Source organism: Phyllopteryx taeniolatus, chromosome 21 (genome assembly GCF_024500385.1).
Source record: "Phyllopteryx taeniolatus isolate TA_2022b chromosome 21, UOR_Ptae_1.2, whole genome shotgun sequence".
NCBI lineage: Eukaryota > Metazoa > Chordata > Actinopteri > Syngnathiformes > Syngnathidae > Phyllopteryx > Phyllopteryx taeniolatus.
Window position 1 is genome coordinate 8,348,800 of NC_084522.1, and position 12,283 is coordinate 8,361,082.

At 40.7% G+C, this 12,283-nt stretch overlaps 1 protein-coding gene across 6 annotated transcripts in view; it reads right to left on the bottom strand.

The window, feature by feature from the left end:
- Positions 1-96: 96 nt before the first annotated feature.
- The window catches only part of csmd3b (CUB and Sushi multiple domains 3b), a 386,559-nt gene continuing 374,372 nt past the window's right edge, over positions 97-12,283 (bottom strand). For all 6 annotated transcript variants that reach the window (XM_061760284.1, XM_061760282.1, XM_061760283.1 and 3 more), the window contains 7 exons: positions 12,031-12,210; positions 7,748-7,807; positions 5,502-5,660; positions 4,296-4,432; positions 3,334-3,421; positions 3,104-3,239; positions 97-2,163 (listed from right to left, as the gene is read on the bottom strand). In XM_061760284.1, the coding sequence (XP_061616268.1) occupies positions 2,004-2,163; positions 3,104-3,239; positions 3,334-3,421; positions 4,296-4,432; positions 5,502-5,660; positions 7,748-7,807; positions 12,031-12,210 (920 nt within the window). In that variant the 3' untranslated portion in view covers positions 97-2,003. The remainder of the gene's footprint in view (positions 2,164-3,103; positions 3,240-3,333; positions 3,422-4,295; positions 4,433-5,501; positions 5,661-7,747; positions 7,808-12,030; positions 12,211-12,283) is intronic.

Consider the following 12,283-nt stretch of genomic DNA (forward strand, 5'->3'; position numbering starts at 1 on the left):
ATATCAGACAGAAATAATAAGGCTTAAGTTTCTTGAAATGCACTGTCAGAGATAACCACAATGTATCCAATTATTTACGATAAAGTTGCTCAACAAAGGATTCAAAAATAAAAATTGAAGCTAGAGTTTTGGCCCAAGTTGAGATCTTAAGTATTACTACAAACACCAAATTTCTACACGATCCAAATAAAACTGACCTGTGCGCAAAGATATGTTGGATGGACAATAATGACTTTGTAGATGGGATATCTCATAGGGAACTGAAACTTTAGCCAAAATGATAAAACTTCTAAAAATCAGAACTATCCCGGTACATTTCACTGGATTCCAACAGTAGTCCCTTTCAAAACTAGTTTCCCGGCAAATCGGTGCGCATTTTATCCGTCGACGTAGGGAACTGACAATTCCGATTCACAAAGCCGTTACAGCTTCAGGCATTCAGATCATTAGATGCATGTTGATGTTTGGGCAACAGTGAAAATTGCTTTCAACTCAAAAAAGGGGAATAAACCAGCGTCGACAGCCAATGTGAAAGGGGTTTTTACCAATTGCATCCTTTGCAAATTAGAAAATTTTAAAGGAAACATCAAAGAACTTCGCATCCTAACACTAACGATAAACAAACCACAAAGAACGACGAATGTGTGCGATGTCACATTGTATGAGGAAAATTCACAGTTCTTTTTTAAAAAACCCGTCAATTGTCAAATATCTCTTTCAAAAAATCCAACATTGTAATCTGCTGCTATGATTCGTCTTTGCCAAAAAGTATAGGCAAAAGATTAGCTCTAAAATAACGTTCACGCAGCTGTTGCGGCTTCGTGTATTCAAATTGTTAGATGCAGGGCGACAGTGACAGTTAAAAGAGCACAGGTAGTGAGTCTTGGTGTTAAAATGCCATCTCAGAAGGCCAGTGTTAAAGGGGCTCAGATCACCTGAATCCTTTGCAACAGAAATTGTGGAACCTCGCATCTCCACTGTGACGACAACCAGACCACAAAAAGCGATGAACATGTGCCACTTCACATTCTACGAAGGAAAATTAACGCATTTAGAATACCACCCCCCCCAAAACAAATGTGGTTGTTGGACTCTTTTTCGGAAAACCCAAAGTTAGAATCTGCCGCTATGATCTGTCCGGGCTCGTCCCTGTTGGCATATATATATTTATATATAGCACAAAAATATAGGTGGTGACCACTCCCGAATATATATATGTATATATATTCGCAATAGATTTACAGATCAGAAGATTCTGCAGTAGTAACAAATAAAAGAGGAAGCACTCGCGGAGTGCAGGATCACAGTGGAACCACGGCGGCGGTCCACGTTCGCTGGGCGGCAAACCCTGCTTCTGGTGGCGGCGGCGTTTCAAGCGCTCCGCCGCAGGTTCTGTCTCGACTGATCCCGTCCAAGTGTCCTATTCTCCGTTTCGCCGAGGCAGACAGGACGTGTTTCCTGTCCAATGTGCTTTAGTACCAGAGCCAGAATGTCTGTCTCAGTCTTTTTGTTAGTCCGTCTCGCATCAGAGTCCATTGGAATTCACTGAATCAGGAACATCTGCCATTCCAAAAACAGCTCCAAGGTTCAGGTTTGCTCTGATTAGCAGTGAAGGGATTTGAAGATCTTAATCTCCCGCTTTTCTCTAGACGATTTGCTGATTGACTTTCAGTTCAGTTCGGGGTTGTCTGCGTCTGCTCACCCTTTCCGTCCACCGGAATGGGAAAGGAGCGGTTTAAGCATTCTGTGAGTCAGCCTCATCCTCCTCTCATCTGTTCCACTGGGGCCCGGGCTCCCTTTTGACTTTAATCCGCCGTTCAATCAGGATTAAGGACGCCGTCTCCAGGGCTGCCCTCATCCCTTCTTTTGCTTCTGAGTTTTTTTCCCCTATGTTATAAAAACGTTTGCTACTCTCTGCAAATAGAGATTCCAGACCGAGCGGCAAAGACCATTCTGAATGCCGGGAACTGTTTTCCGGTCTGGTTCCTGTCCGTCATGGAGCCTCAGACCATAGTGCAGACCGTGTTGAGATTGGGGTCGAAACGGACCGCCTTCCCCTCCACCGCCTTGGCGGTGGTGTTGTACATGGGGTTCTCGAAGGCAGCCTGCCCGTTGTTGTTTTCGTGGACCGAGCAGCCAGTGTACTGGGTCTTCGGCGTGGTCCTGTGTGACAAAGAAAACACGGGAGCCATTATTGATAATAAGTGGTAAGACAAAGTGTCAACTAACACACACGAATGAGTTGCCGACTACCCTGATGTCACTTGTCCAACAGTTTAGGTTTCGGATTTTTCATGGCGAATCCTGATGCCATCCTTTGCCCACTTTAGACTGCATAGGCAAAAAAAAAAAAAAAAAGCTAGCTCGCCCATCTGTCTATGTAGCGTACCTCTTTCTGATTGGGGTTCAAATTCAATTCCTGAGTACAGTGGTTCTTAAACTTTTTACACCAAGTCCCAAAAAGGAGATAGTATTATTCCCCCAAAAATATCGAATATTATTGTAAGCCACTGTAATATTATGCGGTTTTAACACTGTAACTGTAGGACAATAAAACAACTGTATTTAAATGAGAATTCAATTCAAATGTATTGAACAAAAAAGTTAAATAAAAATTGTACCTAAATAAATTAAAACAAACAGGTCTTAATGATTAAATGCACATGAATTAATCTTACGAGTTAAATACAAGTGAACTGTACTTTGGCAGTGATTCCTTTGTGTACAACAAGAGGGAGCCCACAAGATACCCGCTTCCGAATGGGGCTCATTTAGGTGAATTCCCAAGTCAGAGTTTGTCAAAGTACATCAGAGCCCTGGAATTAGCCCAAAATGGCCAATTTCCTGACATGTGTTGATATAACCTTTGTTGTGAATTGGCGCTATATACGTAAATAAAACTGACTTGACTGTCTTTCTGGGGGATCACTTTATTCTTCACACAATGGTAAGTAAAGCCAAATTCTGCGTTGGCCCTGCAGAAGCTTAGTAGCAGTGGCTAATTTCGGGTAACAGTAGGTGCAAGGTTTGCTGTGACTGTTGATCCTCGCGCTATTTTGCCAAAAGCCTGTCACGTACAATTAAAGCATTCTTCGGTACAAACCTTTGTTTGTAGAGATAGAAGCCGAAGCCGGTGAAGATGAGTGCGAAGAAAGGCACCAGGATCGCGATGGCCACCGAGCTGCTGTTGGTGCCCAGCTGAGGCGGATGCAAATTCTGACTCTCCGACATATTCAGACCTGCAAAGCAAGCGGGATGTCAGTCTTCACACTCATCATTGTCATCATCATCTTCATCATCATCACCATCAAGCCATTCAGCGAGAAAAATTACCAAGTCGTTGGAGTCCAAACTGTCCGTAGTCTTTTCCCTGAATGAAACCCTGGAATACGTAACTGGAACCGTCGGGTTCGGCCGACACCTGGAAAAGGAAATAAATTCACTCAAGAAAAAGTGATGGACTTGGATAGTAGGGTAATGCGGAGGGAAACAAAAGGCTTAAAAAAGCAAGAATACATTGTATGTATATGCCCCAACTAGTCTAAACACAGTACTGATGAATATTGTCACAACTACCCTTGTGCATTGTGTCAGCTATGTACGGAACTACTCGTGACCAAAATCGGAAAACAGCTTAGGGGACTCCCCTGTGTATGTTGCAATAGGTAGCATAACTACTCGTGACCAAACCCAGAAAACAGTTTAGCAGACTTCCCTATGTATTTTGTGATAACTAGCATAACTAAGGGTAGATGACATGATGGTCTGAACGAGATTTTAGCAAGTTTGGGTTCAAACCATCATGTCATCAACCCTTAGTTGTTATGGTTTTATACAATACAGTGCTATTCGTCTTCATTAAAAATAATAAAAATAAAAAAAATTGGTGTTTTTGGGGGGCTGGAACAGAATCATTTCAATAGGGAAAACTGATTCGATATACAAGAGAATTGAGTGACGAGCTTGGTTATGGAACAAATTGAACACAAAAGTCAAGATACACCCCTATATTTAAGTGATACATCTCGACTGAGAGAAAAGCTTTGTATGGTGGGGAGGAGCTAAACTTAGCCAGAGTTGTCATGGAGAGTTCACCACACGTTCATGTACACTTCAGGTGGAATTTTCTACATCAATCCTCAGTAAGCCTTTGATTTCTAAGAGTTTTTTTTGTCAGACGAGTTTGAAGTTATTTAGTTAGTGGTGTATTTACTGGTCAAATTATTGACCCTATCCCCACTAAATAGCAGTGGATTACTGTATAAGTATCTGTACGTATTCACACTGACGCTTACAAATCCATCCATGGTCCACGAGTCTTCTATGATTTTGGCCGGAGAGATGTTTGAGTCTTTGAGCTGATTTCCCTGCTGAACGTAGTTCACGTGATACATCAGCAGCAGCAGACGTGCTTCAGACGTCTTATAAAGGCCTGGAGGAGGGGAGACAGCGCATAATAGAATTTCAGAGAAGAATTACAGATGTAATTTCCACAGTTAACAGTTATTTAACAGTAAGTTTATTTCAGATATTAATACAAACATTTGAAACAAATTAAATATTTTACTATTAGGAATTGGTTAAGTAATAGCTGTATTATTATTTTATTTAATTATGATATGCAATCATAATTATCATCAAATATTTGTATTTTATTCAATTCTGTGGGTATAGTTATTAAAAAGTATTAATATTTTAGTTCAGTTTTTAGTTTTTACTTTAAATTTCAACATTAATTTTTATTATTCCTAGTATGGTACTTTATTTTGTAGCGTAGGCCTTTAATTTTATTGTTCATGTATTAGTATCATATTATCATTGTGTATTTAACTTTTTTTTTTTTTTTTTTTTACATTTGTAATATCTTTGCCTTATTTGGAATTTAGTATTTTTGGTTTAGGTGACAACGTTTATTATTGTTATTTATTTTCTTTTGCTCTTTATTATTGTATATTTTTCTCATTACTGTGGTGTTATTGTAATGCATTATTGTTTTTAGCAATATTTTAACTACGTTTAGTTTTTAGTACTTTCCTGTCTTTTTTACTATTACTTGTATTTTTTTTGTCCTGTATTTCTTCTTAGTTTACATCTTTCTGCTTTTATGTTTAATTTCCTTCACACTGTTTTTATTCACTTTTATATCTAGTTTTAGTTCATGTTATGTTATGTTATTCTGGGGTGTTGTGAAAGGCATTTTTAAACAAAACATTTCATTATTTCCCTTCTCCTTATTTCATGTATTTGTTTAATATGACATGATTAATGAAGAATGTCAGAGAAGAACAGAAGACACTCTCCATCTCAGAAGGCCAGTGTTAAAGGGGCTCATATCACCTGAATCCTTTGCAACAGAAATTGTGGACACTCTATAGTGTTTCTGACTAATTAATCCTACATGTGCTTTCTCCCATATAAATGCAACATGGTCCAGCATGTTCCTATATAGTATATACAGTATATCATATGTCCAACAGCCAGCAGCAACATGCGAAACATGCCTGACAGCAGCAGCTCCATGTTGCCGTTGCTCAGTGTGACATTGACTCTGCCCGTGCTGGCGTTGAAGCTGGTGATGCTCAGCGTCATGGGCTGCTTCCTGCCCCTGTAATTGTATGAGCCTTTCCAGATGTAGTTGGGGGCGAACACGTCGTCGGGAACTGCAGAATAGGGAGACAAACGGTTAAGATATAAAAGATTCAATATGATATGAGCCACGGAAAAAGTATTGTGCGCTAACTCAATTTTTGTCATTTTTAAGGTAATTGCACAAATGAATAAAGAAAAGTTCAACAAGGGCAGTCCCAAATTGCACTCTTTTTACAATTCTCCTGATTCATCAGTGTGGTTTTTGCACTTTCCTGCAATGTGACAAAAAGTGAGTTAGCCCACTATCCTTCTCAGTGCCTCAGATAATGCAGTCAAAATGTCAATAGCCACGTAGCGAAATGGCATTGTAACCATTAGTTTGATTCTAAAGATTTAGGTCGATTGTGTGCAATTGTTTTTGAACAAATAATTAAGACTATTTTGCATTTTAATTGAAATAGGACAGAAAAACATTATTATAATACTGTAATTGAAAAAATGAGTTACACCGTGCTTGATGTGGTGCCTGAAATTAATTAAAAGCGATAAAACATTTATGTGTGATTAAAACTATAATCAGCATTCTCTAGTGAAGCAAAAAAAACAAAACAACAACAACAAAGCAATTAACAAACAAACTTGTCATCTTTGACTGAGTACCTTGCTGTCTTGTTCTCTCCCTGCATAAATGGTCAACGGAGTGACCCTAACTCCATCCATCCATTTTCCAAACCGCTTATCCTCTCACTAGGGTCGCGAGCGTGCTGGAGCCTATCCCAGCTGACTCTGGGCGAGAGGCGGGGTACACCCTGAACTGGTCGCCAGCCAATCGCAGGGCACATATAAACAAACAACCATTCACACTGACATTCATACCTACGGGCAATTTTGAGTCTTCAATTAATCTACCATGCATGTTTTTGGGATGTGGGAGGAAACCGGAGTACCTGGAGAAAACTCAAGCAGGCACGGGGAAACATGAAAACTCCACACAGGCGAGGCCGGATTGTAACCCGGGTCCTCAGAACTGTGAGGGAGATGTTCTAACAAGTTGTCCACTGAGCCGCTGACCCGAACTCGATAAAAAAAAAAAATAATAATAAAAACCATCAGACTGTTACTGTAAATTATATTTAAGAAATATTCTGTAATTTTAAATTCCCTGAAACTCTGAATTACCATGGTTGGTATTAAACCCGAACACGTCAGTGTTAACATTGCTCTCACACTGTAAACTTGGTATTTTACATTTGCTTTGACATTGTCATAATCCTCACACTATATGTTTTAATAATTCCATCTGTGATGTATTTTACTGTATATTTTATCAATGTGTTAGTGGTTGTGTACCCCAACTTTGGGGTTTTTACAGTATGAGTTTGGTTCTGGTTCTGGACTACAGATGGAAATTAGCTAGCTAAATCTGGTGCAAGCATATTTCCATGTCTTTTGATATTGATTAATATACGTTCACATTGTCCATAAACTAAATGAGAAAAAAAAAAGAAATCGTGATAATTCCTTTCTATCCAACCTTTTAGATTAAAACATATGAATTTGCACATTCTTAAAAAATATACTGTACAAATACATGAAAAGCACATTTACTGATGTGTGGAAGTAATTGTTTTTAACTTTGTTTCGGTTTTGTTTTTCACTGTTTGACAACTTATTTTTGCTTTTTTTTTATGTACAGCACTTTGTTTCAGCTGTGTTTGTTTTCTTAAAGTGCTGCATAAATAAAGTGGAGAAGACTTGAGTAGAGATTGAACATTCATTGCCCCTACAGTTGATCAATAAAATGTAGCTCACCCAAAGTAGAAAGCTATATTCTATGGTGTTAATATAGTGTAGCTGTAACATAATAAAATATCACCCTCTGTGAAATCCACTAAATGCAGTGTGATGTAAATAGCTAATTATTATGCGGCAGAAGATGCTGTCAGTTGGCGCTAAACCGAAACATTTGTTACAGCTGTGACTTCACATTTAAAGGTGTTTATTTCCTCTCCAAAATGGTGACCTTTTTTTTTTAGAAATTAATACAACAAACATGGCGGCAGAAAAGGAAGCAGCGGTCACACTCGGCTGTGGGCTGTTTACCACCCCCATTATGGTGTCTTCTGGCTGAATAGAACAAAGTGGAATCCACACTAACCATTCAGTTTTGGGCTCGGAGTTCCCATTGCTGGTTTCACAGCTTTCTTCTTCTCTCCAGCTGTAAGCATACAAAGTAGATGAATACACATTTGGCTCCATTAACTACGTGGCGGCCACTGATGACATGGAAATTGGTACAAAATACGGTACTGTGCCAGATGGAGGCTTAATGTCCTATTGAAGCAGGTGACAGAAAATTAGAATTCAGTGCTGGTCAGATGATTAGCACTAATTGCTTAGAGCCTTGAGGGAAAAAAAAATAATTAAATGAAAATAAAAATAAAACTGGCGGCACGGTGACCGACTAGTTAGAGCGTCTGCCTCACAGTTCTGAGGACTGGGGTTCAATCCCCGACCCCGCCTGTGTGGAGTTTGCATGTTCTCCCTGTGCCTGTGTGGGTTTTCCCTCCCATATTTCAAAAACATGCATGGTAGGTTAATTGAAGACTCTGAATTGCCCGTAGGTGTGAATGTGAGTGCGAATGGTTGTTTATTTATATGTGCCCTGCGATTGGCTGGGAACCAGTTCCGCCTCCTGACCAATGATAGCTGGGATTGGCTCCAGCACTCCTCCGACCCTTGTGAGTATAAGCGGCTCAGAAAATTGATGGATGGATAAATAAAACTGGGTTGCAACAGGCCCATTCAGGCCATAATCCATGACTAATAATTTTAGATGGAATTTTTTTTGTATTTTGATATTTTGATTTATTTTACAATAAACAATTCCATTACTTTATATTTTAGTATTTGATAATATTTTATTAGTTCAAATGTTTTCTCCCATATAATTTAGTTTTCAATATTTCTTAGTTTATTTCATTTTGCATTTTATTTTGGTCTTTTTATTTGTACTTTATTATTATTATTACTACTAATATTACCTTTTTCTTAATATTCAAATATTCATATTTCATTTGCTTAATTTTTTTATTCAATTGGGTCTGCTATTCTTATTATTTTTTTCATTTTTCATTTTACTTAAATTTGATAATCTATATAGCATTTATTACTTTTGTAGTTATTTTCTCCCCCCCAAATGCTTTCCTGAGTATTTAACAGTTTATTTGATGATGTCATTTTAAAAATTGTATTTTACTGCTACTATCACAATAGTTATCCATCCATCCATCCATCCATTTTCTGAGCCGCTTCTCCTCACTAGGGTCGCGGGCATGCTGGAGCCCATCCCAGCTATCATCGGATAGGGCAGGAGGCGGGGTACACCCTGAACTGGTTGCCAGCCAATCGCAGGGCACATACAAACAAACAACCATTCGCACTCACATTCACACCTACGGGCAATTTAGCGTTGTCAATTAACCTACCATGCATGTTTTTTGGGATGTGGGAGGAAACCGGAGAGCCCGGAGAAAACCCATGCAGGCACGGGGAGAACATGCAAACGCCACACAGGCGGGGCCAGGTATTGAACCCGGGTCCTCAGAATTGTGAGGCAGACGCTCTAACCAGTCGACCACCGTGCCGCCCACAATAGTTATGTTATTGTCTAATTTTCTTAATTCATTTTTTCCTAAAAAATATATTTTTCAGTATTTTAGTCTCTTTTTTTTAAAAATAAAAATCATTAGGCATTCTAATTTTTTAAATATTTTTTTCCCCTTGATATTTTAGCTGAGGTTTCAGCATTTTTTTGATTATCTTCTTCTTTTCCTTTCAGCTTGTCCCTTTAGGGGTCGCCACAGCACGTCATCATTTTCCACGTAAGCCTATCTCCTGCATCCTCCCCTCGAACACCAACTGCCCTCATTTCTTCCCTCACGACATCCATCAACCTTCTCTTTGGTCTTCCTCGAGCTCTTTTGCAGCTCTATCCTCATCATCCTTCTACCAATATACTCACTATTTCTCCTCTGGACGTGTGCAAAACATCGAAGTCTGCTCTCTCTAACTTTGTCCCCAAAACATCGAACCTTGGCTGTCCCTCTGATGAGCTCATTTCTAATTTTATCCAACCTGGTCACTCCGAGAGCGAACCTCAACACTTCATTTTCGCCACCTCCAGTTCGTCTTCCTGTTGTCTCTTCAGTGCCACTGTCTCTAATCCGTACATCATGGCTGGTCTCGCCACTGTTTTATGAACTTTGCCCTTCATCCTAACAGAGACTCATTGTGTGGCTCATATACTTTATTCCTCTATAGTTCCCACAGCTCTGCACATCACCCTTCTTCTTAAAAATGGGCACCAGCACACTTTTCCTCCATTCCTCAGGCATCTTCTCACGCACTAGAATTCTATTGAACAAGCTGGTCAAAAACTCCACAGCCACCTCTCCTAGATGCTTCCATACCTCCACAGGAATGTCATCAGGACCAACTGCCTTTCCATTTTTCATCCTCTTTAATGCCTTTCTAACTTCCCCCTTACTAATCATTGCCACTTCCTGGTCCACCACACTTACCTCTTCTACACTCCCTTCTCTCTCATTTTCTTCCTTCATCAACTCCTCGAAGTATTCTTTCCATCTAGCTAGCACACTGCTGGCACCAGTCAACATATTTCCATCTCTATCCTTAATCACCCTAACCTGTTGCACATCCTTCCAATCTCTATACCTCTGTCTGGCCACCCTGTATATATCCTTTTCTCCTTCTTTAGTGTCCAACCTGGCATACATGTCATCATATGCCTCTTGTTTGGCCTTTGCCACCTCTACCTTTGGCCTGTGTCGCATCTCAATGTATTCCTTTCTCCTCTCCTCGGTCCTCTCAGTGTCCCACTTCTTCTTCGCTAACCTTTTTCCTTGTATGATTTCCTGTACTGTGAGGTTCCACCACCAAGTCTCCTTCTCTCCTTTCCTGCCAGAAGATACACCAAGTACTCTCCTGCCTGCCTCTCTGATCACCTTGGCTGCAGTGGTCCAGTCTTCTGGAAGCTCCTCCTGTCCACCGAGAGCCTGTCTCACCTCTTCCCGAAAAGCTGCACAACACTCGTCCTGTCTCAGCTTCCACCACATGGTTCTCTGCTCTGCCTTTGTCTTCCTAATCTTCCTCCCCACCACCAGAGTCATCTTACACACCACCATCCTATGCTGTCTAGCCACACTCTCCCCTACCACTACCTTACAGTCGGTAACCTCCTTCAGATTACAGCGTCTGCACAAGATGTAATCCACCTGCGTGCTTCTACCTCCGCTCTTGTAGGTCACCCTACGTTCCTGCCTCTTCTGGAAAAAAGTGTTCACTACAGCCATTTGCATTCTTTTTGCAAAGTCTACCACCATCTGTCCCTCCAAGTTTCTTTCCTGGATGCCGTACTTACCCATCACTTCTTCATCACCCCTATTTCCTTCACCAACATGTCCATTACAATCTGCACCAATCACGACTCTCTCTGCCTGGGATGCTCAGAACTACTACGTGTAGCTCCTTCCAGAATTTCTCTTTCACCTCTAGGTCACATCCTACCTGTGGGGCATAGCCACTAATCACATTATACATAACACCCTGAATTTCAAGTTTCAGCCTCATCACTCGATCTGACACTCTTTTCACCTACAAGACATTCTTAGCCAGTTTTCTTTTAAGATAACCCCGACTCAATTTCTCTTCCCATCTACACCATGGCAAAATAATTTAAACCCAGCCCCTAAACTTCTAGCCTTACTGCCTTTCCACCTGGTCTCCTGGACATACAATAAATCAACCTTTCTCCTAATCATCATGTCAACCAACTCCCGAGATTTTCCAGTCATAGTCCCAATATTCAAAGTTCCCACATTTAGTTCTCGGCTCTGTGCTTGCCTCTTCCCTTTCTGCCAGAGAACCCGCTTTCCACCTCTTCTTCTTCTTCGACTTTGCCCCACAGTAGCTGAATTTCCAACGGCGCCCTGCAGGTTGACGGCGCCGGTGGCAGACGATCCGGTATGGAATTCTTTGGATGAACGCTCATATTTGTTTGGCAAAGTTTTAAGCCGGATGCCCTCCCTGACGCAACCCTCTGCATTTATCCGGGCTTGGGACCGGCCTACAGTTTGCACTGGCTTGTGCCCCCCATAGGGCAGGGTTTATTATAGACTTTTTAATAGGTTGTCTTGTTCTATTTGACTTATTTTTGTATTTATTTGTAAATATTTTAATCCTATGTATTACTTATATATATGCTTTCTTTTTATTTGTTATTTGTACCTATTTCGCCTATTCATTTTATTTTTTCAATAATTGGTGGTTGTTATTCTATTTTATTTTTCATGCTATGCTCTCCTAACTTATTCGTTCAAGTACATCATCATCATGTAGTTTTTGGACTTAGTATTTTACCGCGACATATCGGCATCTTTCCGGTCCAGGTGCCGTCACTCTTGCAGACCCTGTGCTCGGAGCCCCCGGCGAGGAAGTAGCCGGGCTGGCAGCTGTACACCAGCGTGTAGCCGAAGCCCGTCAGGTCCATGCCCACCACGTCCACGTGGAGCGCGCTCTCCGGCTGCTTGCAAGCGTGCGCTGTGGGAGGAAGAAAACAAAGAGGAAGAGTTAGACAAGACAAAAAGCTTGGGGTGACGGGACGGCGTTGGAC